This window comes from Enhydra lutris, unplaced genomic scaffold (genome assembly GCF_002288905.1).
Source record: "Enhydra lutris kenyoni isolate GAN:26980312 unplaced genomic scaffold, ASM228890v2 scaffoldscaffold26, whole genome shotgun sequence".
NCBI lineage: Eukaryota > Metazoa > Chordata > Mammalia > Carnivora > Mustelidae > Enhydra > Enhydra lutris.
Genome location: NW_019154110.1, coordinates 21,736,139 through 21,762,161, shown reverse-complemented (window position 1 = coordinate 21,762,161; position 26,023 = coordinate 21,736,139). Strand labels below are relative to the sequence as shown.

Sequence of the window (26,023 nt, the reverse complement as noted above, 5' to 3'; positions counted from 1 at the left end):
GTGCTCCTCCAGACTCTGGCGGGTAGCCCGGAGCCCAGTTCTGAGCTGGGAGCCTCGGGATGATGGTGGTGCCGGGGCCAGACAGAGGGGTACCTAGGAGGTGCCTGCCACCCAGAAGGCTGTGTCGGTCGGGATCCGGGAGGCCATCCAGGCAGAATGTCCACAGGCTATAGACAGGGAGGTGATGATCAGGGAGCAAAGGGAGTAGAGCCGTCTTGACCTGAGGTGCACAGTATTTGTTAAATAGGCTGGTTCTGGGGTTCCACCTCCAGGTTCAATTCTGCTGGTCTTCCGTAGGCTGAGGAGTTTGCCAGTTTTTAACAAATCGGCCAGGGATTCCTTCCCTTCCCTTCCCTTCCCTTCCCTTCCCTTCCTTCCCTTCCCTTCCCTTCCCTTCCCTTCCCTTCCCTTCCCTTTCCTTCCTTTCCTTTCTTTCTTTCTTTCTTTCCTTTCTTTCCTTCCCTTTCTTTCTTTCTTTCTTTCCTTTCTTTCTTTCTTTCCTTTCTTTCTTTCTTTCCTTTCCTTTCTTTCTTTCCTTTCCTTTCTTTCTTTCCTTTCTTTCCTTTTCTTTCTTTCTTTCTTTCTTTCTTTCTTTCTTTCTTTCTTTCTTTCTTTCTTTCTTTCTTTCTTTCTTTTTTTAAGATTTGATTTATTTATTTGACCGAAAGAGAGAGAGACAGCAAGAGAGGGAACACAAGCAGGGGGAGTGGGAGAGGGAGAAGCAGGCTTCCCGTGGAGCAAGGGGCCCGATGTGGAGCTCGATCCCAGGATCCTGGGATCATGACCTGAGCTGAAGGCAGACACTTAACCAGCTGAGCCACCCAGGAACCCCTGGCCAGGGATTTCTGATGCTGGTGGGCCAAAGACCATCTTCTGAGATACTGCTTCCAGGCTGATCTGCCTTCCTGTCCTCTAGCCACCTGTCTGCAATGGGATGTGTGACCAGGGCCCTAAGCACCCTTCTAGGAACTTGCAGTCGGTGTCCCCAAAGATGGTCCTGGGCATGCTGGGGGCAATCCCCGCTCTCAGGCCCACCTGCCAAGAACTCAGCCCTGCGGCCCCATTGTCCACAAAGTGTCGGGTGCCCATCCCCTCGTAGCTTGTATGCCTGTCTCCAGGGGGTGGTAGTGCCGTGCGGCGGGGGGCAGGGATAGACATCACCCAGGTTGCTTAGGGGCCTTGCTGACCCCAGCTCACCTGGCTCTGCTTTCAGGGACACTCCCTGCATCCAGTGTCGCCTTTCAGTGCCAGCCCCTGGGCCCAAGTCCTCATATAATTTAGAGAGGAAGGACCGATGCCTCCTGAGTCCTCTCCCGCAGCCCCCACCCCCCACCGGAAGTTGAAACCTGCGCCAGGATTCCCCCAGTCATTCTTTCTTCCGGTCTACCTTTACCTCAGAGGCCAAAGCACCCCTTCCAAAACCCAGATCTGATCATGTCACTGCCTTGCTTGAAACCCCCTTCCCACCCTGCCCCCCACCATGTTCCTGGCTCCCACCACACTTAGGGCTGTGCGGATCCTAAGTCACACTGCTTGTTCATGCTTCCTGGCCCTCGTGCAGGTCATACCTTTGCCTACTGTGCCCTTCCTCCCTTTCTCCTGGTGAGCCCTGGCCTTCCTCAGACTCAGTCCCGTTCCCCTGTCTGTGAGCCTCCCGCACTACTCCGCATGCTGCTGCCTCTGGGCTGGTTTCTGCTCTGCTTTCCTCCTTGGAGGCACTGACTGCAGATGTCTGTTTTCTTGCCTCTCCTGCGCTAGCCGCTTCTGGAGGACCAGGGCCGGGATTGATTGATCTCCTGACCCTAGAGCCCGGCATACAGCCTGGCACTGGTACACAGCAGGTGCTCAGCAAACATGTTGAACAGAAAGTTGTTCAAAGCACACTTTGGGGAGTCTGAGCCCAGGCCCGCCAACCTCATTGGATCCTCCCCACCCAGGCTTCTGGCTGGTGCTCCCCGGGACCTCGCCCTGCCTGATGGCTACACCAACCGGACCGGCGCCGTGTACCTGTGCCCGCTCACTGCCGACAAGGACGACTGTGAGCGGATGGACATCTCAGAGAAAAGTGAGGGGAGGGCGCTGGGGGGTCAGCACTGGGGCAGGCGTCCGGTGGAGGGGGTAGCATGGAGGGTGACCTGGAGGAGCTATCCAGCTTAACTGGGCGGTTTCCACTCCCTTCTTTTCCCTCTGGGAGGAGGGAGCGCTAGAGGAAAATGGGACCACGTGGCATCTGTGGAGTTGAGATTAATGGCGGGTTGGAGAAGGGCATAGGGAGGGTGGCCTGCAGGAGCGGAGGGCCAGGAAGACCAACTCCTACCCTCTAGAGGCTCTGAGCACCAGGAGGACAGGCGCCCTGGCTCATGATCCCTCCCATGCCCACAGGTGACCCTGACCATCACATTATTGAGGACATGTGGCTCGGGGTGACAGTGGCCAGCCAGGGCCCTGCAGGCAGAGTCTTGGTAAGTGGGCCTTCACTGTCAGCTCCCCCCAAGCCAGTCCTCTCCTTCATCTCCCAGGAGCTGGTGGGGGAATCAGAGGGCAGGAGAGGGGTCTTCAGTGAGTGAGCTGGGACCTTGCAGATGTCCATTTCTGTGGCTGGATGTCTCCACGGTCCTGAGTGCCTCCTCCATCTGTACTTCTGGCATGCTTCCAGGGCCTGGCAGGGCCTGGGTCCTGTCTGAATCACCCGCTTACTACCCCCCCACCCGCTCCCAGGGTGCTCACCCTGCGTGGGAACGAGCTGAGGGAACTGTGAGGAGGAAAGGGCAGAGAGAGCCTGGGGCAGTGCGGCCTGGGCCCTCTCCTTCCTGACAGGCTGGCGGGCGGAAGAGGCACAGCCCTGCTGACCCCAGCTCACCCCTGGGGGTTTGGGGGCCACTCCCTGCTGTCACTTGTCACTTCCTGGCTGCCTTCTTCAGTGTTGGCCCCTGGGGTCTCAATTTCTGAATCCCAGATAGGCAATTTTTTTTTTCATTTTTTAAAAATTGATGTGAAATCTACAGACAGTGAAACATAAAGATTTTTAAGTTTTAAGGAGGTCTGACCAAGGAAACACCTGTGAAACCGACACCCATTAAAGAGATATTGACATCACTCCAGAGAGTGTGCCCCCATCCAATCAATGGCCACCCCCATAGTCATCTCTGTTACAGTTTGTCACCTTTGAACACCATCGTAAGCCCCGGGTTTGCCTCAGTTCGCGGAGATGCTATTTTAGGACTGTGTTATGGAAGGCCTCTGTTGAGGGTGGTTCTAGATCCCAGGCCCTTCTTCAGTTGCAAGCATACCCGCTCCACAGATGTTCAGTGAGCACCTACTGTGTGCCCCCCTTCGGCTAGCACCAGCAGCTCGACAGTGACTCCGGCCTGCTGCTGGGGGGGCTCACGGCTACGAGCAGACACAGAAAGCAAGCAGACCCAGTTCCGGGTTTCCCCTGGCCCCTGGCTGTTTTACAAGCACCCTTTTCTGATCGATTTGTCCCTCAACTGTTTGTCGAGCCCCTCCAGTGTACGGGGAGAAGCTACAAGAGAGGCAGGAGCAGCCTAGCGCTTAGGAGCTCAGACTTGGGAGCCTGACAGCCTTGGTTTGAGGATTCTCTGTGTCTCTCTAGATGTGGGATCTTAGAGACTTAGTTCTCTGTGCCCCTTATCTAAAATGGGGGGGTTGGTGGAAATTATCCCTACTTCGCAGGGGTGTGTTGGGAGACCTACTGGAGTTCGTATGTGAAGAGCTTAGACTTCTGTCTGCCATATAAGAAGCACTCAGTAGGCGTTCGTTGCTATTATTAACTTGTGTCATTGCTATGATTATTTTAACAGTGGCCCATCCATTAAGAGGGCACAGCAGAGAGGTTAAGTTCCTTCACCTGCTCTGTTTAGACCCGAGAGCCCGGGCCCCGTATCCCCTCATCCTTTCCCCTTTTCCTTTTGCCAAGATCTGTAAGCCACTCTCAAATTCAGGACCTCCTGGCCTTCCCAAAAAGTGTTCCCACCCTTCAGAGCAGATTTCCGAATCCTGGAAAGCAGACGCAGGTCCAGGTGTCACTTTGGTATGGCAGAAAAGCCGGGAGACCTCTTCGAGCTCCTCCCCCGCCAAGCCAGCGGCGCCCAGGGCCAAGGAGACAGCCGGCCTTCGGTCCCTGCTGCGGGCTCAGGCTGTGTGTGTCCCCAGGTCTGCGCCCACCGCTACACCCAGGTGCTGTGGTCAGGGTCGGAGGACCAGCGGCGCATGGTGGGCAAGTGCTACGTGCGGGGCAATGACCTCGAGCTGGACCCCGCTGACGACTGGCAGACATACCACAATGAGATGTGCAACAGCAACACAGACTACCTGGCCACAGGCATGTGCCAGCTGGGAACCAGCGGCGGCTTCACCCACAACACCGTGTACTTCGGCGCTCCGGGGGCCTACAACTGGCAAGGTAGGCGCCTGGGGGGGGGGACCCCGGGAGGAGCAGAGACCACCCGCTCCCAGGGGGCAGAAGAGACCTGTTTGCCCCTCTCGCGCCTCAAGCGCTTATTATGTTAATTAGCCTTAAACTACCCTCACAAGGCAAAGCGTCCTTAGACCCATTTTCCAGAAAACAGCCTCAGAGAAATGAAATCAGTTGCCCAGGGCCAACGGTAAGTTACGAAACCTGAACTGGAATTCAGGTCCGTCTGACTCTGCTTCAAGCATTAAAAGCCTTATTAAGACAATAAAACATGCTCCTGGTGCAGCTACTAACTGGGACAGTAGGATTTGGTGACACAAAGAGCGAGGGTGCACCTCCTTTCCCACCCACCTCCCTCGTCCTCTTTCCCGGTGCAGACTACCGAGTGTCTTGCGGAGCCTCTGACTTATTTTAGAATATATAGATATCTTTATTTATTTTTTTTAAGATTTTATTTATTTGACAGAGATCACAAATAGGCAGAAAGGCAGGTAGAGAGGGGGAAGCAGGCTCCCTGCTGAGCAGAGAGCCCAATGCAGGACTCGATCCCAGGACCCTGAGACCATGACCTGAGCTGAAGGCAGAGGCTTTAACCCACTGAGCCACACAGGCGCCCCTAGAATATATAGGTATCTTTAAAACACACACACACACACACACACACACACACACACAGGCATAGGATCACACTCAACACGCTGTTCTACTTTCTCTTTTCCACTTCTCGATGAGCTGGGGCATTTTTTTTCTCATCGGTACGTAGAGGGCAACCTTTGGGGGGCCCGGGGAATATTTTCTTTGGATCAAGAGCCGTGCTTATAAATGCTATGGCCACGCTCAGATACTCGGGTGTCTGAGGCTCACAGCCCCTCCATCTCTGCCTCTCTCCACCACATAGGTTGTGGTCCCAGTGAGCCTTCTCTCCTTTCTGCATCCTTGTTAATTGCAGAATCAACAGTCAGAAGGAGCCCCGAATCTCCTCCTCTTGACCAACAGGTAGCCCAGGGTGTAGTTGTAGAGGCAGACACCAGAGGCTGAGGGCTCTGCTCAGTCCTCTGGTCCTGCCTCCCCCCACCAACCCCTAGTCCTTTAGAACTGGTGGGCAGCAGGTGCCCTCCAGCAGCAGCCCCAGGGAGCAAGGATCAGGTGGACAGCTGAGTTTGGGGCAGGACCAGGAGATAATGGTGTGGAGTCTGGCTTCAGTGTCTAGAGCGAGAGCAATGTCATTTTGTGTCCAGCAGCCTAGATGACCAGATTCCAGCCCTGGCTTAACACCTGCTCCCTCTCCCTGAGACTTGCTTTTCTTATCTGCAAAATGGGCATCATCGTTCTACTTTACAGAATTATTAAAGCAGATGTGATTTGCCAATGGCAGAGTGCTCAGAAATAAAAGGGGTTATTATGTCCTTATTGTGTGGGGGTGTCAGGGGGACTTGGACGTGGTGGTTGAAGGGAGTGGTGATTTAAACCCCTTCCTCCCCCTCCTGAAAGGAAATAGCTACATGATTCAGCGGAAGGACTGGGATTTATCCGAATATAGCTATAAGGACCCAGAGGACCAAGGAAACCTCTATATTGGTGAGTTGAGCTGTGGTGGGTCATGGGGTGGTGGAGGAAGGAGGGGGCTCAGTTCCTAGCACTCTGGCCTCTCACCTTCAGTGCCTAGTGGAAGAGTGAGGCCACGGTGCATGTGTGACTAGTACCATTGAGCTCAAGTAGCACACAGTTATTGAGCACCACCTGTATGCTAGGCCTGTTCTGTTCCCAAAATTCACAGTCCCTACCTTCATGGAAGTCACAGTCTGGTGTGCAGGCAAGACTGGAGGCTGGGCATCCAGGGTCCACTTTCTTGTCCAACTTGGAATAAAGGAATAGAAGATATTTGGGAAGTCTTGGGGGGCAGAGTGGAAGAGGACCAAGTTTACTGGGCCTTGACTGACTACCTCCCCACCCATCCTAGGGTACACAGTGCAGGTAGGCAGTGCCATCCTGCATCCCAAGGACATCACCATCGTGACAGGTGCCCCTCGGTACCAACACATGGGCGCTGTCTTCTTGCTGAGTCAGGAGGCGGGCGGAGATCTGCGGAGGAGGCAGGTGCTGGAGGGCACGCAGGTGGGCGCCTACTTTGGCAGTGCCATTGCCCTGGCGGACCTGAACAATGACGGGTGAGGATCCAGGGACAGCCTCTGGGGCCCCACAACCCTGGGGAACGGCCGGGGGACAGGCCTGCCCAAGCCTGGGCAGAGCGATGGAAGGTCATGATTGTCCGAATGTCCAACTGTCCGTTTGTTTGCCTGCTCCTTACTGGGATTTGCATGTGACTGCACTTCGTCTTGATGACATTCTGGGTATTTCCTCCACGTCAGTTGCAGGACACCTGCATCTACTTTTGTCCTCGTATGGTTCTTGGGGATGTGGATTGTCTGGGTGTGATCTGCGCTCCCTGTCTTTTCTGTGACGTGTGTCTTCTATCAGACGGGTCCTGTTGACATGGCCACGTCCTTCCCAGGAGCCACGGCCAGAGATGCCATTTGTATAGCCTTGGACCCTGACGCAGTTGTGCCCACTAAACAAGAGTTATGTCCCATCTCTCCCTCCTTCTCTCCCGTGCAGGTGGCAGGACCTCCTGGTGGGTGCCCCGTACTACTTTGAGCGGAAAGAAGAGGTAGGGGGTGCCCTGTATGTCTTCATGAACCAGGCAGGCACCTCCTTCCCTGCCCACCCCTCCCTCCTTCTCCACGGCCCCAGTCGCTCCGCCTTTGGCTTCTCCGTGGCCAGCATTGGTGACATCAACCAGGATGGATTCCAGGGTATGAGCCAGCGCTCCTGCCCCAGCACACCCATGGACCGGGTGCCTGCTGCATACCAGGCTTGACAGGACCCAAAGAGAGGATGGGATGGGGCCCAGGCCCAGGGAGTTCATGGCAGTAATAGAGAGAGGCCGTGCAGGGGGTGTGATCTGTGGTAAGCTCGGTGGGCCTCCCGGAGGAGTGGCTGTACCACTGGGGTGAGTGTGCAAAACAGAGGGGAACCAAAGGGGCCCCACGTGAGCGTGGGATACTTGCTCAGTCTACCCAAATTTAGTGGATGTGGGGTGTTCACGTGAGAGATGAGTGAGGCTGGAGAGGCAGTGTGGAGATGGGGGTAGATGCTTTGAAAGCCAGGCAGAGGAACTGGGGCTTTACATTTGGGTAATGGCAGAGGGGTAGGTGTCCAGAGGAGGCTCAGGGGCAGGGGTGTGATATGATAGCTTGGTACCTTGAAAGATGGTTCTGGAGAGTGATATGGGATGGATGGGGGAGAGCAAGCTGGGGGTGTTAAGGTCACGAACGTATTCTATCAAGTGTGGGATGGGATAAGGGCTGGGACAAAGTGGGTGCCCCAGATATGGAGGATGTCCAGGGCTCTGCAGGACTTGGGGATCAATCAGACGTGGGGTATCAAGGAAAGAGACAGATTAAGGAAGAGCCTCGTTGCAATGACAACCCCTGGCTTATCTGGAAACCACTTTTCCCGATGACCTCAATATCCCAGAACATCCCTGAGAACCAAAAGGAAGGCAGAGGCGTCGCTGAAGAGCGAAAATCGGTGCTAGAAAGTTCAGTTAGCAAAGCCCAAGCATTTACTGATAGAAGAGCCGTCCGGTTTCTACTCAGGACCTACTTACTTTTCCTTTACATACTTTTCTAACAAGCTCGGCCTTCCGGTTACCTAGGCTTTATCAGATCAAAAGCGGTGAACTAGAAAGGGTTTAGTAAAGCTTAAGAAGATCATAAAACTTGGTGGGGTTTATTTGTGGAAACAATGGTTAGAATTTTAAAAGTCTAAAATCTAAGGAATTTTTAACAAGGAAAGTGATAGTGTGCTTAACATTCCAGCCCCCGGTATTAGACAGACATGGACTCAACCGTCCCCTTTCTACTCATTAGCTGTGTGACTTTGGGTTTTCTGAGTCTGCTTCCTCCTCTATACGATGGGACAGCAGTACCCAACCCCAGCAGTCTTGTCAGGATCAAAGGAGATCAGTGCTTGATAACTACCTGGCAAAGTCACCAACAGGGAACACTTGCTTATGTGACCCTGCTGGTAAATGCCACTGGAGGAACCAGGCGTCTGGAGGGGAGTCTGGTGGAGGAGAGGGAAGGGACCATAGTAAGGAACAAACACTGGGCCAGTGCTCAGGAGTGTAGACCTGCCTGTCATATTAACTTGCGGCATGACTCTAGGTAAGTCCCTTGTCTCTCCTAGCCCTGCTTTCCCAGAATATGAAACGAGGCAACTGGGCTCACAGCGGTCCTGGTTTTAATCCTGAGTGGTAGAGCTCTGTTCTCTGATGTTCTGAGCGCTGCCTGGCAGTGTGAGGTCTGTTTCCTGCTGGACCCTGTGGCCTGGAGTGCCAGGTCGGGGAGACATGGGGCCCGCAGGACTCAGGGTGACCTGTCCTGCCTCTCTTCCCCAGACATTGCCGTGGGAGCTCCATTTGAGGGCTTGGGCAAAGTGTACATCTACCACAGCAGCTTCAGCGGGCTCTTGGGACGGCCACAGCAGGTATGGGTAGACAGGAACAAAGGGGGCTTTCCCTCCTTCCCCACACCTACCCTCTCCCTATTTCCCCTGGGCGCCGCTCCCCAGAGCTCACCCTCAGCCTGTGCCCGCTGCTTCCCCCTTCCCCCAGGTAATCCAGGGGGAGGAGCTGGGACTGCCCGGCTTGGCCACCTTTGGCTACTCACTGAGTGGACGGATGGATGTGGATGGGAACTCCTACCCGGACCTGCTGGTGGGGAGCCTGTCCGACCGCATCGTGCTGCTACGGTAAGCCAGGCCAGTGGTGGATAGGGGCCTTTCTCCCCTCCAGCCCTGTCTGCATGGAGCCCCAGCTCTGTCCACCTTCAGCACTGGGTCCACGCAAGCCCGAGCCCTGGGCCTGGCCTGGCAGGGGCCAGGCAGGAAGCACTGATATCTGTTTTCTGTGCAGGGCACGGCCTGTCATCAACATCCTCCATAAGACCTTGGTGGCCCGGCCATCCGTGCTTGACCCTGCGTTCTGTACAGCCACCTCCTGGTGAGACTCTCGGGCCCTTCTGTGCATGCGCTCCTCCTTATGCATGGGCAGGCCAGGAAGGGAAACCCCTCCCCTGGCAACTCCTGCTATCCCACCCATAGTGGGTTGTTTTCTGGGATAAGCATTGCCCCTTCTACCCAACCTCATTAAAAAGCCAGCTTTGTTGCAGGAGGTAACGGGCAAATACTGGAGGGGCGGGAGAGCGTGGTGGTTAGGAGTGGGAGCTCCGGACAGCCTTGTTCAAATCCCAGCTCTGCCCACTGCAGTGGTAGAGGTGGGCTCTGGGGAGGGAGGTCCCAGAGGAGGAGGGAAGAAGGAGAGACTTAGGTGGATGGGAGAGAGCCACCTTGAACAAATTATCTCTCCGAGTCTCAGAGTCATTCCCTATAAAACAAAGTTAATAATAATAATGAATTTATGGGATCGTTGTGATAATTAAATGAGATAAAGTACAAAAAGCCCTTCACATGGCACCTCGTCCACCTGAAGTGCTCAGAATACTTTAGTTGCTAACATGGTCACGGTAATGATGGCGATGACCCCGAGGCCTTTGTGTGAATGAGGCCTGGATCAGAAGGCAAAGGGTCCCAGAGCAGAAAGCAGGGGTGAGTGGGAGAGGATCTGGACAGAGTATCCTGTACAAGACTGGGCAGGGCACCAACCAACTGATGACTTCAGGCAACTCATTCTTGCTCTCAGGGCCTCAGTTTCCCTATTGGTGACCTCTAACCCTGTTTTCTTTAAATTTTTAAAAAGATTTTATTTACTTTAGAGGGATGGGGAGCTGCAAAGGGAAAGGGAGAGAGAGTCTCAGGCAGACTCCCCGCTGAGTACAGACCCACCCCCGCCGGCCCCCAATGAGGGGCTCGATCTCATGACTCTGAGCTCACAACCGGAGCCAAAACCAAGAGTCGGTTGCTTAACTAACTGTGCCACCCTCTAACCCTGTTTTCTATGGCTTTCAGGGGAGGGGGGAGGGAAGACACAAAGGGCACCCCAAAGTAGCTCTGTGGACCCCCCAGGTTTGCCCCTGCCTTTCCTCCTAAGGACCTCTGTTTCCCCTGGCCCAGTAGAGGGTTGAAGGCCAGGGCCCGGATAACTGGGTCCCACTGTAACCTCCCCCTCTGTGTCTTCCGCCTCCCAACAGCGTGCAGGTGGAACTGTGCTTTGCTTACAACCAGAGTGCCGGGAACCCCAACTACAGGAGAAACATCAGTGAGTGTGGGGGTGTGGGGGGGGAGGGGCATGCTTGCCCAGGCACTGATAACACCCCGTCCTCCCCCAGCCCTGGCCTACACGCTGGAGGCCGACCGGGACCGCCGACCGCCTCGGCTTCGCTTTGCCCGCAGCCAGTCAGCTGTCTTCCACGGCTTCTTCTCCATGCCCCACACACGCTGCCAGAAGCTGGAACTGCTCCTCATGGTGAGGGAGGGGTCGGGGCAGGATATCAGCTCCAAGATCTGGAGAAGGGAGGTAGATGCCCCGCCAGGTCAGGGGCAAGGGACTGGAGTCTCCCCAGAGACAGAGGTCGGGGAGGTGGACCTGGGAGGCTATAAGTCTGCAGCGGGTACAGTGCACAGAATGTGGTAGAAAGAGATAGGGCCTCGGAATGGGGATGGGTGCCAAAGGGCTCATCACCTCTTACAAAAGTGAGGGGTGTGGGACTCTTGGCTTAGTTGGTGTCTGGTGGGCAAAAGGGGCCCGTGAGTGTGAGACCAGCTCAGCCCCTCTCTAGGATATCTAGGTTGAAAGAGCTCATCCTGGGGACCCCAAGGATGAAGGGAGGCTCTACAAACCCAACCCCCAATATATCCCCCACCCCCAACTCTAGAGAGAAGGAGTCCCATCACCTTGCTGGCAGATCGAAGTTGTAGGAAGGGGGTCAATTTGATGATCAGACCAGAGGGGGTTCAGCCATACTGGGGTTTTTCAGGGTGGGTGGAGGCTCAGCTCTTCCTTGAGGGTTCAGGGTGGTGTGAAAAGTCAACTTGGGGAGAGGAGAGGGGAGTGCAGTGCTGGGCTCAGCTCCCCCTCCTTCCCCAGGACAACGTCCGCGACAAACTCCGTCCCATCATCATCTCTATGAACTACTCTTTACCTTTGAGGATTCCTGAGCACCCCCGGCTGGGGCTGCGGTCCCTAGACCCCTACCCGGTGCTGAATCAAGCGCAGGTTCTGAAGAACCACACCGAGGTGAATGGGGCCGGCGCCTGAAGGGCGGGGACCGGGAGGCCCGTGAAGCCAGACGTCGCTGTGCCCGATAGATCCTCATGCCTCTGGTCACCCTCAGGTCCAGTTCCAGAAAGAGTGCGGCCAGGACAACAAATGTGACAGCAACTTGCAGATGCAGGCGGCCTTTGTGTCGGAGCTGGGGCAGCCGCTGAGCAGGTGAGCTCTGGGCCACGCTGATTAGCCAAGGGTGGGGCGGGGCTTCATTGGTGAGGGGCGGGGCCCTGCGGGTCTTGAAAATCCTAGGGACCTCGGAAGATCCGAGGGGAGGGGCCTCAGGGAGAGGTGCGCTGAGAGCAGGGATGCTAATTGGCCAGGTAGATGCTTCTGGCCTTTACTGGCCAGGAAAGGGGCTTTCTTCTCCAAGAGAGGCTGGAGGGTGGGGCTTGGCTATCCCGAGACCGAGACCGAACTGTATTTACTCAATAGACCTGAGGGGCGGGGCCTAACTGATCAGGGGCAGGCCTGGGGCGGGGCTCTGGGCTCAATCCTGGGGGTCCTCCCCACTCCACCCCCAGGCTGCAGTACAGCAGAGATGGCCGGAAACTGCTCCTGAGCATCAATGTGACCAACACCCGCAGCAGGGAGCGCGCTGGGGAAGACGCCCATGAGGCACTGCTCACCCTGGCAGTGCCAACCGCCCTGCTGCTGTCTTCAGTGCGCCCCGTGAGTGCCCCCCGCGAGTGACCCCCACAGGGCTCGGAGCCCAAACAGGGCCCCGGGAGCGTTTACATCCTTATATGCATGTCATTTACATGTGTTCCCATTAGTCCCGTGTTCACCCCGCTTCCTCTCGGCGGGGCTTCCTCAGGTGCTTGTGGCGGCTGTAATGCTATAGGAACCTCTAGGCATCAGACCCAGTGCCGCAGGGAAGGGTTCGGAGATGCCCGACTCTGACCACCCACGCCTGATTCGTCTACTTTCCTCAGGCTGGGACATGCCAGGCCAACGAGACCATTGTTTGTGAGCTGGGGAACCCCTTCAAACGGAACCAGAGGGTGAGTGTGGGCCACATCTTCCCAGGCCTGTGGGTCCCAGGCTGATACACTGATGAGCTCCTTAACCCTGCTTCTGCCTGCCTGCTTCCCAGGCTTCCTTGAAGGAAAGAGCCAGGGTAGGAGACAGGGCAATACAGGAGGACATGGGGGGAGGCCCAGAGACTAAAAAAATGGGGCCACTGGCGATGCACAAAACTAGAGCAGGTGGAGGTGAGGAACTTGATTTTGCTGTGCACCTACTATGTGCCAGGCCCCAAGTCCAAGACTTCACACTTTTTTTATGCTGCAGTTCTCACAAACTTTTGAGGAGGTAGATGCTGTTTTACAGAAAGATAGTATAGGCTTAGTAAGTTACAGTAACTCCGGTGCCTGGTAGCTCAGTCAGTTAAGCACCTGACTCTTGATTTTGGCTCAGGTCGTGATCTCGGGGTCATGAAATCAAGCTCCCCTTGGGGCTCTGTACATGACACGGGGTTTGCTGGAGATTCTTTGACTCTCCCTCCCCCTCTGTCCCTCCCGCTGCCCATACTCTCCCTCTCTCTAAATAAATCTTTCTTTAAAAAAGAAAGTTACAGTAACTTGCTCAAAGTCATGTTGTTGAAAGGAGCAGAGATGTCATGGACAGAGAAGAAGGGGAAAGGGGAGCCAGATGAGGCTAACAGGGTGAAAGTGTGGACAGAGGTGGCCAGGAAGAGACTCCTTGCCCAGAATGGGGGTAGGGGGGAGGCCAGAGAACCAACTCCCTTGAATAGAGTTCAGCCCCTCTCTCCCCCATAGCATCACCCCTGCCCGGCCTCACACGCCCCTCTCTGCCTCCCTTGTCCTCATGGCAGATGGAGCTGCTTATTGCCTTCGAGGTCACCGGAGTGACCCTGCACACAAGGGAGCTCCAGGCCCAGCTGCAGCTCTCCACGTGAGTGACCTCAAGAAGCCAGTCTGTGGCAAGGGTGAGGCACCCTGGGACCTCCTGCAGCCCCGGCCTTAGCTGACAGCTCTCACCTATCCCCTGCATTCCCTCCTCAGGTCAAGTCACCAGGACAACCTGTGGCCCATGACCCTGACTCTGCTGGTGGACTACACGCTCCGGGCCTCACTCAGCATGTGGGTACCATCTCTCCCACAGCCTCGCTGTGATGGTGCAGGGGCTGCCCTGTCCTCGACGTGGCTCCCAAGCTCCTCGGACATACCCCTCTAGGCCTAGTATCCTCAGGCTTCTTCTTTCCTTGGGCCACCCCTTCCCCTAACAGCAGTCACTATTATTACCTACTCTGGAAGGCAGGTAGCAGCGGAGGAATCAGCCAGCCCGGGGCCAAGGTTTCGGTGTGGCTCTGCCATTTCAAGAGAGCTCATTGTGCTAGGAATTTCACATACAGCAGCTCACCGACTTCCCACAGCAGCCCCATGTTATAGCGACTTCAGTGAACTCCATTTTACAGATGGGGAAGCCGAGGCTCTGGGAGGATACATAACTTGCTTGAGCGATAACGGGTATACAGCGAGTGAATGCAAAGCTGGGATTTATCTCAGGTCTGCCTGATGTCAGAGGGGCTGGAGTTCGCCTACCTTGGTGCCCACCCCCTCTGCCAAGGCCCCTCCCACCCCCTCAGACTCCAGCATCTTTCTTACCCCTAGAGTGAATCACCGACTACAAAGCTTCTTCGGAGGGACGGTGATGGGCGAGTCTGGCATGAAAACTGCGGAGGACGTGGGAAGCCCCCTCAAGTATGAGTTCCAGGTAAGGGGGCCACAGGGACCCCGGGCAGGGACTTCTAAGGCAGGGAGGGTCTGAGGGTGGGCGGGTTGGGGATGGGTGAGATAGAGGTGGTTTGCCAGGAGGCAGTGGCCATGACACCCCTTGTGCCCACAGGTGGGCCCAATGGGGGAAGGGCTGGAAGCCCTGGGGACCCTGGTCCTAGGGCTTGAGTGGCCCTATGAAGTCATCAATGGCAAGTGGCTGCTGTACCCCACAGAGATCACCATCCACGGCAATGGGTCCTGGCCCTGCCGGCCACCTGGAGACCTCGTCAACCCTTTGAATCTCACTCTCTCTGTAAGGACACCACTGGGGGTCTTGCATTTACATCTCATTTGCATCATATCTCATTTGCATGCTGCAGGGCAGAAAGCCCAGTGTCTTGCCCTCCCTCTCCTCATATACCTTTAGGAACCTCCCTCTTGCCCTGCCCTTTCTGCCTTTCCCCTGACTCTGCTCCCACTCCTTCCTCCCAGCCAACATCTTCCTCCCTCCTCAGGTTCCTGGTGACAGGCCACCATCCCCACAGCGCAGGCGGAGACAGCTGGACCCAGGGGGAGGCCCGGCCCCCCAGCCAGTCACTCTGGCTGTTGCCAAGAAAGCCAAGTCTGAGACCAAGCTGGTGAATGGCCAGGACGGGAGGGATTGTCTGCATCATCACAGGGCGTGTGGGCACGAGGGGGTACCAAAGCAAGGGAGAGAGACTGGGCACACTAATCACCAGGAGACCCTGGTCTGATGGGGTGATGTGACCCCTGTGCCATCAGGAGCCCCTAGTCAGAGGGAGGAAGACTCCTCTCCTCCCTCAGCGGGCATCCCACTGCTCTTGGCCTTGAGGAATTGCCAATCCGGGGGGCCAAAGGAAGAGACGGTGGCTTAATTTCTGAGAGCCCCATCTTTTGGGGGGTGCTATAGCGGCCCAAAGTCTTGGACATTAGAGCTGGGGAATGGGAAAGGCAGGATGGAGGGGAGACGGGGAGATGTGGGTGGTGCAGGGTGCCTTCTGTTGGAAGGGAGAGAGGAACAGGCCTGGGAGGCAAGTTGAGGCCTAGCTGGGTGGCGAAGTAGGAGGCAGTGTCCCAGGTCGGGGAAGCTGGCATGAACAAAGGCTCAGTGTGGGACTGGGGTGGGAAGGAAGTATCAGGTGCTGGGCCCCATTTATAGGCAAAGGGACCAGATTTCATGTCGTCTACATCCTTGGCATCTCTATGTGCTTCAGTATGGAAGTGTAGGGGTGGGGTGGTATGCGTGAACGGAGGGGTGAGGTGGGGCCGCTTGGGGTCAGCCATGGGTGGGACTAAGGGAGAGGAAGAGCCAAAGGGAAGGGGTGAAGCAGGAAGAATGTGACACCCCAGACTGTCTCATGTCCCGTTTCCTCTGCGCACCTCAGAAGTGCAGCGGTGACCAGGCCCGCTGCGTGTGGCTGGAGTGCCCCATTCCTGACAGCCCTGCCATCACCAACGTGACGGTGCAGGCCCGAGTGTGGAACAGCACCTTCATTGAGGTCAGTGCCTGGGTCTGGACGTCTCTACTGCGCCCCCTCCAGGGTGGGGAGAGTAACAGGGAGAGCATGAGGCCAGGGTCACAGCCAGGCCTCCTGCGCGTCTGTGTGCCCCTGTGTGTGCTTATGTCAGTGACAACGTCGGACTTCACCCAGGAGGCACTGTACACCTGCCACTGTAGGCCTGTCCGTGTTAGTTTGTGCATTTGTGTGTGGATGTGATGTCATGTTCATCTCCAGCCAGAAGGACTGTCTCCCAGGAGTCCGTTCCCTCCTGTGTCTGTTCCTTTCCCACCCCCACATTGCTGCGGTGCTGCTCCCTCCCCCTGGAAGGCCAGCTCCCCTTCTGTTACCTCTGCACGTGAGCTCCTCTTCAGCCTTCAAGCTCTTCCCGGCCGCTTCACCACCAGTGAGATCTTTGCTGAGGTTTCCAGCTGCAAACGACCTCTCCAGAACTTTCTCCGAAGCCGCGTGTGCCGCCGATCACGCTCTGCTCTGGGTCACCCTTACTCCCATGCCAGCCCCCTAGACCAGATTTTTTCTGCAAACGACGAGATTATCAATCTTTTCAGCTTTTCTGGGGCGTGCAGTTTCCGCTGCAAGTCCTCAGTCCCGCCACTGAGCACCAGCCACCGTAAACAATGTAGAAAGGAACGGGCATGGCTGTGCGCCAAAAACATTTTATTTACAAAAGCATGTGCCGGATTTAGCCCAGGGACCTGACCCTAGACCATGACCTTCCTTGTCCCTGCTGTCCCCCGCATCCGGCGTCGGACCCGATGCATGAATGAGGTGGATTTATGTGTGCAGATGTCCGGCTCTCGGAGCCCTTGGGGTGCTGCTTAAAGATGCCGAGTGGTGGGAGGGTGCCCTGGGGAGGATGCTCAGGGTCAAGAGGGAGGCTCCGAGGGGCTTCAGATGCTTCCCTCCCATCCCTCCACCCCCCAATGCAGGATTACAGAGACTTTGACAGAGTCAGTGTATCGGGCTGGGCTACCCTGTTCCTCCGAACCAGCATCCCCACCATCAACATGGAGAACAAGACCGTGTGGGTGAGTGAGCACGTTAAGGAGCCAGAGTGCCTGGCCCGGGCGTGGGGGCGCGGGGCAGGTTTTCAGAACACCTGCACACACGTTAGCTACGAGGTTTTCCATCTTAGCAGTCCGTGAGACTCCTCTGGAGGGCTCCCAGTGTCTGGACTATACCCCTAAGCCATGAAGTCTGAGTCCGGGGAGGTGGGACCCCAGGTGGGATATTGTTATGAGTCCCCCGGTGACTCTGCTGGGGCTTACTCGATCTGCACAACTTGTCTGTGAAGATGTTCCGTCTCAGTGCAGACTTGAAAACAAAGTTCTCAAACTTGATTCTGAGTTACATCGGAGAGGGGGGAAAAAAGGACAAAATTGTCCATTTTTTTGTGTAAAAGCTATAGTGGAGATATGGAGGACATGATATAGGAGATGAAGGGAGAGTTGCTTAAATGTATTGTGGTATATCTCCTAAAATAAATTGAGGTAGTGGAGGAAAGCTGGAAAGACCAATGGAACAGAAGAGATATTTACGTTAGTATCCAGATGGCATTTTTAACCAATGGAGAAAGTTGGATTATGAAGTGGTGTTAACACATTTGGAAAGTAAAGACAGACCCCTTCCCTCGCATGAGAACCAAAAACTACACTGGAGTTAGATTCAATATTTACATAGAGGAAATAAAACTTAATATACCAGGAAAAAAACTCAGAAAATAATTTAATAATAGTCTTTAATTACGGGGAGAAGGAGTTATTTTAGTAAACCCAGGAGTTGCAAGGGAAACATTTGACCAATCAGATGGTATGACATTTTAAATCTGTATATAGTGAAAGAGATAAAGAGAAACTAGAAAGGCAAACGATAGGTTGCTTTTAAAAGAGTTTCCAGCATATATGACGAAGGATTGATGTATATTTTTAGTGTGTCAAGGTAAAGGGCAGCATAAACATAAACAGGCAGTGTCCACAGGGTGAACTAGGAATGGTCACTTCAGTAGTGAGGTCATAAAAATAACAGCAACAAGATTTTTTTTCCCCATCAGATTGAAAAAGATTAAAAAACACTAAGGCTGTCTGGTGCCGATGAGGTAGAAGGAAATGCTGTTGGTTAGAGTATAAATGGATGGATTGTTTTTGGAAATGAATTTGTCAATATCTGTTAGAGTTTAAAACGCACATTTCCTTTGATCCGGCCCACGATAATATATCTTAAGGAGCTAATAGGACAAATAGGCGAATATAAATGTACGAGGATATTTGAAAGTGTGGTTTATAATGGCATAAAATTGGAAACACTCTACATGTCTTTTGGTAGGAGATCGGTTCAATAAATTGTGGTACATTTTGAATGCCTATCCAGTCATCAGAGATTAGGTCGATCTTTCTTAACTGACATCAGGAGATGATGATTATAGCTGAAAGAGGTGGCAGGTCGGGTCGCAGGAGGGTGTGTGCAGCACAGAGACCCTGCTTATGTGGAAGAAAGGACGTGTGTTTAACCTATGCATTAGAAACGATGGAAAGAGATTCACCAAAATGTTGAAGAGTTATTTCTGGGGAGTAAAATTACTGGGAACCTTTAGTTTCCTTGATATCATCTGTATTTAAACAAAAATAATAATCAAGGGCGCCTGGGTGGCTCAGTTGGTTGAGCGACTGCCTTCAGCTCAGGTCAAGATCCCGGACTGCCAGGATCGAGTCCCGCATCGGGCTCCCAGCTCCTTGGGGAGTCTGCTTCTCCCTCTGACCTTCTCCTCTCTCATGCTCTCTCTCACTCATTCTCTCTCAAATAAATAAATAAAATCTTTAAAAAAATAATAATCAAAATAATTTTAAAGAAATAATAATGTATAGTCAGAAAAAATTTCCTCCCAATATATAAAAAATACATTATATGTAATACAATTTTATGTTATAATAATATATTCTATAACATTTATATGCTACATGTGTTATGTTATATTATTATATACAATATTGCATAATATGTGTTATAAAATAATATATTGTATATTATATATAATATAACACAATTATATATAATAGTGTTTGATTACATATAGTGTATGTAATATAATTTTATATTATAATAATATAACTATATATGTGTGTATGCGTGTGTGTGTGTATGCGTGTGTGTGTGTATCTATCTCCGCTGTAGGGGAAGAAAAATAATGGTACTATATGCTCTTCATTCTTTGTTTTTTGTAAATATTTATGGACTGCTGGTTATGTACCAGGTATTGTTCAGAGCAGTTTACTGATAGTAAACACATTTAATCCTCACCAGCAACCTATGAAGTAAGTATCATTCTCATAACCCGCATTTTACAGATGAACAACAGAGAGGTTCAGTGATTTGCCCAAGGTCACACAGCTAGTGAGTAGCACAGCTGGCACTTGAACCCAGGTAGTCTGGCTCCAGAATGCTCTTGACCACTTTGCCATACCATGAGGCAGGTATTATGATCTCCTTTATTAGAGAGCATGAAATGGAGATTCAGAGAGGTGAACTTACTTGTCCAAGGCCACACAGTTCAAGGATGGAGCTGATACTTAAGCCCGGATGTGTGGTTTACAAACCCAGACTCCAGGCTGCGTCCCAGATCTGAAGCTGGTCCTCTGGGGCTGGGTCTGCATGGAGGGAAAACCAGAGGATGGAGGGATCTGCTACTCTCAGTGGGCAGGCAGGGGCTTTTTCTGGTCCCTGAGTGCCCCCTGCTGGTAGTAGGTCAAACAGCAGGGTCCTGGGTCCGGCAGGATGAACGAGCATGGGGGTCTAATGGGTCAGTCACAGGACTGAGCCCCTTGTCACCCCTGCCAGTTCTCCGTGGACATTGACTCTGACCTGGTGGAGGAGCTGCCAGCGGAGATCGAGCTGTGGCTGGTGCTTGTGGCCGTGGGTGCCGGGCTGTTGCTCCTGGGGTTGATCATTCTTCTGCTGTGGAAGGTTAGGACCCCAGACCACCACTGGGACTCCCACTCTGGGACCTCCTGTCAGCAGACCCTCACCAGCTTTCCCCTCATCCCATTCCTCATTTCCACCCACCCCCACCCTTCTCCCATGTTGTCCCCACCTTCTCCCCAGCTTCCCATCTCACCCCTTGCCCCCCGCCCCCCATCCTCAGCTCACCCACCAGGACATTCCTGCCGGGTTAATGGGGGGGGGATCTGCAAGCTGGAAAGGGGAAGCCAGGAGCTCTGGCTTCTGGCCACACCACCAAGCAGGGGCTGGGATCCAGGGATCCAGGCTCCCCGGCCCTAAGCCCCAGCCCATGAGTGCTGCTGGCCAGGACCCCCCCAGCGCCCCCTGATGGCCCATCCCCACCTCCTCCCCTCCGCAGTGCGGCTTCTTCAAGCGAGCCCGCACTCGCGCCCTGTATGAAGCTAAGAGGCAGAAGGCGGAGATGAAGAGCCAGCCGTCAGAGACAGAGAGGCTGACGGACGACTACTGAGGGGGGCAGCCCCTGCCCCCGGCCCACTCGGGTAACGCGGCCTCCGGGCCCTCTTCCCTGAGCCCCGCAGCTGGCCAGGGCCTCTGATTCTGTCCTATCTGCTCTTCTTCCTCATGGGCTCTCTCTGCACCTCACTTGGCCCCAGCACTGCCCCACGGAGCAGGCCACCATCTCCCTCCACACCCTGGGAGGGCTCAAGAGCTCTTCTCACTGCCTCCTCCTGCTGAAGATTTGGGGCCCCAAGAGGGAGCCATAAAATGCTCCCCGTGCCCCCTTTGTTTTCTGGGGATCAGAAAAGGACCAAGGCCAAGGCTAGACCCCATCTATAGGCCCCACAGCAAATATCCAGAGTAATTCTGCACCTCCATTTCCACCTCCAGAGAAGGAGGGCACTAGGAGAGTCCTTCCCCTGGACCTAGTACCTTTCCTCCTCCGAGCCCCTCCAGGGTGACATGCTGGCCCCCCACCCCCACAGCGTGATCAGGGCAGACCAGCACACTTGCTAGCATCAGCAGCCTCAGTGACCGCCACTGTCTCCAGCTGCCTCCCCCCTCCTCTCTGCCTTCCTCAGCTCCTCCTTCCTCTGGGGCTGAGGGTGGGCAAGCTCGCCCTCCCTGTCACAGTGCAGGGAGATGGCATGTGTTTGGGTCAGAGGTCCTGGCTTTGAGGGCTTCTGGTTGGGGGGGGGGGTTGCTAAGCACATCTTCCTGCAACCTCAAGGGCTGGATGCTGATGCCCTTCCTTTTCTCCGCCCCCCCCCGCCCCCCAGTGTGACTTCTTTAAGCGGACCCGCTATTACCGGATCATGCCCAAGTACCACGCGGTGCGGATCCGGGAGGAGGAGCGCTACCCACCTCCAGGGAGCACCGTGCCTACCAAGAAGCACTGGGTGACCAGCTGGCAGACTCGGGACAGATACTACTGATGTCCTCCCCGATCCCACCCCTGCTCCCCCAGCGCCCCTTCTATTTATCATAAGTTATGCCCCTGACAGTCCACGGGGGCCACTGCCTTTGGCTGGCGCCGGCAGGTTTGGGCACACACACCCCTCTAGCACAGGCACGTGCTGTCTGGCCGCAGGCTGCTCCCTGTAGGAGGGCTGGAGCTGCGGGGCCCTGGACACATGGGGGTGCCCACCGCCTGCGGACTATGCCGGACACCACGGATGGTACACGGACATACGTGTCCCCGCCTCTGCCTGTGCCAAAACCAAGCCAAAGGGCCTCTGCCAGAGCCAGGAGGAAGAGGCCCCCTCTGTGGTGACCACCCCACCACCATTCACACTGGACCCATCTTGAGCCATAGTCACTGGACTGACTGCTACTGAGACTACTGCTGCTGACAGGGAACCACACACTGGGCTCCCCCAGCCACCGCTCCCAGAGACCCTGCCCCAGAGAGCAGGGGCCCGCCTCAGGTTGCCTACGGTGGCATTTCCAGGCCCTGGCATGCTCAGACCCAAGAGCAGAGTGGACTAGAAGGAAGGTCCCCAGGACAGCTTTCCTTCACAGATCTTTGCAAGGCCTCTCTCCTTGGAGGAGATGCCTTCTGGGGAGGAATGCTGTCTGAAGGAACAGAGATAGACAAGCCACGGCACAGCCCTGGGAGCACGGAGGGATGCTCAGTGGAGAAGGGGCCCGTCCTCTGCTAAGGAGCTGTTGGAAGAAGAGAGGAGACCCCACTTCTCACTGACCACTAGCATCCAGGCCTCTGAAGGCCTGGAGAGACCCCCACCCACCCATTCCCCCCACCAAGATCATGGAGGGAGCGACACTTGAATGTAGGACGGGGAGGGAGCCCTGTCCCTGCCCCATTGGCTGGACCTTGCTCTGCCCTCACCGACCATGGGTAGGGGGCCTAGAAGTGGGGTTCTTGGCTGTCCTTGGCTTTCAGAGCCAACTTAGCTCTGCCTCCTCCCCCCATGGACTAAGTCCTGAGGCCCATTCTAGAAGTTGAGGCTGGTTCCAGGAAATCTCTCCTGACCCCTGCCTTTTGGCAGTCCCCATTTTCCAGTCCCTACCCACTTCCATGGTACTGTAGCCGGGGAGCTCTCTCCCCCTCCTGTGCCTTCTTTGTATATAGGCTTCTCACGGCGACCAATAAACAGCTCCTGGTTTGTACGCTCTGCATTGCCCTCCCTTCACCATGCCCCCCACCCTCCCGTCCTAACCCCTGTCCAGTCTGGTGATGTCAAACAGCTGACCTCTAGGTGGAAAAAGGCAGGGGCAGGGATCTGAGAGGCTGGCGGGGTGAAGATGGATGCGGGACACACCAGTCCCTGCTCTCAGGGACATCCTGATCTAAAGGATGGTCATGGACATCTAGCTGAGATCCAGAACATAAAATCTGGGAAAACACCTGAGTAGACTGGATAGAATCCAAAATGGCTTCTTGGTGGACAGTGTGCTGGCCCTGGGGAGGGAGGTGGGAGGTGGAGGTGGTGGCGTGCTAGGTCCAGAAGAGGCAGAAAGCTACTTGGCTGTAGAAGCAGGTGATCCTGGATAATGGTGGAGGGAGGTTGGGTGCCGGGGTGGAGAGCCAAGAGCCCTCATCCAGTGGCTGGATTCAAATAAGAGCCTGCTTTTCTGCCTCAAGCCCACCCCTAGACACCATGATAAGTAGATCAGAGGGTGAACCAGTGACTCAAGACTAGAAAGACTGGAAGGTCATGGTATCCGCCAGTGTCTGGGCAGGAGTACCTGGCGTTCTAGTCTTACAGCCTTTCCTCCAAGGGTGCTTCAGTCCCGAGCCCCCATAGCCCACAGCATTGGATCAAGCCCTCTGCTGCCCAAGGTCACTCTTCCCCACAGGCGGGGGAGAACAGAGCAGGGCTGTGTTCCCCGTGACTTCTTTGTCCTAAATTGTGGCATAGGTCCTTCTGTCAGTTGTCCTCAAAGCTATGACCTTTGGAAGACTTCACTGAAGGCTGAAAATTACTACTCAGAGAAGCCTAGCAGCAGATCCTCAATTTTAGCTGCTCCGAGAGCCCACAGACCCAGGCTATCCTCCCAGGAGCCCCTCCCAATGTCTGCCTCAGTGTCCCCCAACTTGCCTCCCTGCCCTCTGCTGCCCCCACCAGAGCCCACACCTCCCACCCCTCACTTTCCGTGCTGGGCCTGCCCTTTCCAGGGTGAATTAACAGCAGAAGGTCCAGTTCCTCCAGAAAAGCCCCAGCCCTTACCCAGAGGTCTCGGATCTAGAAACCAGAACCCCCAAGGTCCTTTTCCAAAACCTGGGTTATTCACTCGGTCAGGAGTAATACTACACGTGGGGTTGGCAAAGCCCAGCTCAGGCTGAGCAGAGCTCAGGCCCACTCAGTCCTGTCCTTTGCGGACACTAACTGCTTAAGAAAAAGGTAGCATCTAGGGATCTACACATCCCTCTGACCAGTTCCACAGGCTCAGCCCCAAGGCGTGTGTGTGTGACACTGTTTATGCTTGGATGAGAACACAGTCCTCTCTCTCTCTCTCTCTCTCTCACACACACACACACACACACACACCCTGCAGTATAAATAGTCATTTTCAGGACTGGTGCTATACTTTTATAAAAGAAACATAATGGCAGGGGCACCTGGGTGGTTCAGTCGGCTAAGTATCTGCCTCTGGCTCAGGTCATGATCCCAGCGTCCTGGGTTCAAACCCCTTGACAGGCTCTCTGCTAAGCAGGGAGTCTGTTTCTCTTTCTCCCTCTGCCGTTCCCCCTGCTTGTGTTCTCTTGTGCTCTCTGTCAAACAAATTTTTTAAAAATCTTGCAAGATTTTATTTAAAAAAAAAAAAAAAAAAAGGTAGAGAAGCAGCAATGCCCGCTTTATACAAAAAGGTCCTCGATAATGTCAAGCTTCTGGAGCTCCTTGGAGCTGTAGCACCTCCAAACTGTTCCCAAAGAGGGTCTTGGCTTTTGTGTCACTAAAAGGACCCATAAGGTGATTCTCCCCCTCTGGACACAGGTCTGGGTTGCACTTCCTCGTTCCCCTCCTGGTTGGATAAGATCATGTGACTAATTCTGGCCAAGCAGTTGTGAGCAGGGACATGGCTCAATTCTGGGCTGAGACCATTAAATGTTGGATGAGAGTCCCCACAGTTCTGCTTTCCTGATTCAGCTGCTGTAGAAGCCTGCCTTGAGATAAAATGTCTATCAGTCTGAGTTCCTGAGAATCTCCCTCCCACCACCAACCTGCCTTGTACATGTAATAGGAAATTTGGGCATGGTGGGATGGGGAGGAGCTGAACCTCAGCATCATCTAACTTAGCTTGACTGAGCCATGCCACTCCCATTATCACCCTGAGACAATCTCTGCAGAAGGAATTTTGCTCCAAGCACAGAGGCCACAATATAGAATTCCCCACTAAAGAGAGGATCGTGGGCAATATCCTCTCCTATACCTAATGTCAGAGTTCACAGCCTTTTCCTCATTATTTACATTTTTTAAAAGACTTATTTATTTATTTACTTATTTGAGAGAGAGCAGGGAGGGGGCAGAGGGATAAGAGAGACTCCTCAAGCAGATTCCCTACTAAGCCTGGCACAGGGTTCAGTCTCATGATCTTGAGATCATGACCTGAGCCCAAAACCAAGAGTCTGATACTCAACTGACTGAGCCACCCAGGCACCCCTCCTTACTTAAATTTTGACAATACTAATAGCTGTTAATGATTAATTATTTATTACGTTTATGTGCGAGGCACAGGGCTGGGTTTTTGTTTGTTTGTTTTTTTTAATCTAAGTACCTATATGCAACCTGAACACGGCACCCTCCAACATCATGAGTGATTTAATCTAGCTGGAAGGATGTTTGGTGGTCCTCCCTGATGACTCTGTGGCATGTCTGCCTGGTGGTCCCCACTCTTTCTTCCTTTTTTATGTGCCTTGTGCTGTGCCCGGTGCTGGAGATAGAGCAGTGAATTATACAGACACAGCCCTGCTCTCCTGGAACTCAAAGTCTAGTGGAGGAAACAGATGAGTCAGCAGAGGATTTCTACTCAGTCTGATAGGAGCCAAATGGTGCTAAGGTTGGGCAGGTCTAAAGAGCCCTTAGAGGTAGCCCAGAACCCAGCCTGGTAGGGCCGGAGACTTGAAGAATGGATAGGTGGCAAGAAGAACGAATGATCCCAATAGAAGAGACAGCATTTGCAAGGGCTTGGAAACTGGAGGCTGGTTCAAGGCGGTAGATAAGTATGACTGGGAGTTGAGCAGGGGAGTGTGGAGGGAGGAGGCTGGAGAGTTAAGCCAAAGCAAATCATGCAGGAGCTGGAAAGGCACCAGTAAGAAGCAAGAGAGCCACTGAAAGTCTGTGAGCAAGGGAAGTAACAAGTTCAGATTTGCTTTTGAGAATGATCCCTGAGCCTGTTTCCTCATCAATATGATGGGGATAATAATAGCACCAGAGAGCCGTCTGGAGAATTAAAGGAGATAATGATGCAGACAGTACCTGGCACATAGGTTATTATTCATTCAGGCTTCCCAATGGAAAGGAAGCCTGGCGCATAGCTCCTTGCTGACCGTAATCACATTCTGTTACACAGTAACTACTTATTTACAGTTACCTCCCAAACT

General features: G+C 54.1%; 1 protein-coding gene across 1 annotated transcript in view; it reads left to right on the top strand.

Annotated features, from left to right (window-relative positions):
• The window catches only part of LOC111151764 (integrin subunit alpha 3), a 28,766-nt gene extending 6,199 nt beyond the window's left edge, over positions 1–22,567 (top strand). Inside the window, exons 2-26 of the mRNA XM_022509948.1 lie at positions 1,938–2,065; positions 2,383–2,462; positions 4,174–4,423; positions 5,927–6,013; positions 6,396–6,603; positions 7,052–7,248; positions 8,898–8,986; positions 9,114–9,250; positions 9,414–9,500; positions 10,648–10,715; positions 10,786–10,922; positions 11,544–11,693; positions 11,791–11,888; positions 12,248–12,395; positions 12,659–12,727; positions 13,561–13,640; positions 13,751–13,828; positions 14,360–14,462; positions 14,595–14,777; positions 14,980–15,102; positions 15,871–15,984; positions 16,935–17,033; positions 19,837–19,962; positions 20,357–20,498; positions 21,237–22,567. Of these exons, the coding sequence (XP_022365656.1) occupies positions 1,938–2,065; positions 2,383–2,462; positions 4,174–4,423; positions 5,927–6,013; positions 6,396–6,603; positions 7,052–7,248; positions 8,898–8,986; positions 9,114–9,250; positions 9,414–9,500; positions 10,648–10,715; positions 10,786–10,922; positions 11,544–11,693; positions 11,791–11,888; positions 12,248–12,395; positions 12,659–12,727; positions 13,561–13,640; positions 13,751–13,828; positions 14,360–14,462; positions 14,595–14,777; positions 14,980–15,102; positions 15,871–15,984; positions 16,935–17,033; positions 19,837–19,962; positions 20,357–20,467 (2,950 nt within the window). The 3' untranslated portion in view covers positions 20,468–20,498; positions 21,237–22,567. The remainder of the gene's footprint in view (positions 1–1,937; positions 2,066–2,382; positions 2,463–4,173; positions 4,424–5,926; positions 6,014–6,395; positions 6,604–7,051; positions 7,249–8,897; positions 8,987–9,113; positions 9,251–9,413; positions 9,501–10,647; positions 10,716–10,785; positions 10,923–11,543; positions 11,694–11,790; positions 11,889–12,247; positions 12,396–12,658; positions 12,728–13,560; positions 13,641–13,750; positions 13,829–14,359; positions 14,463–14,594; positions 14,778–14,979; positions 15,103–15,870; positions 15,985–16,934; positions 17,034–19,836; positions 19,963–20,356; positions 20,499–21,236) is intronic.
• Positions 22,568–26,023: the final 3,456 nt, after the last annotated feature.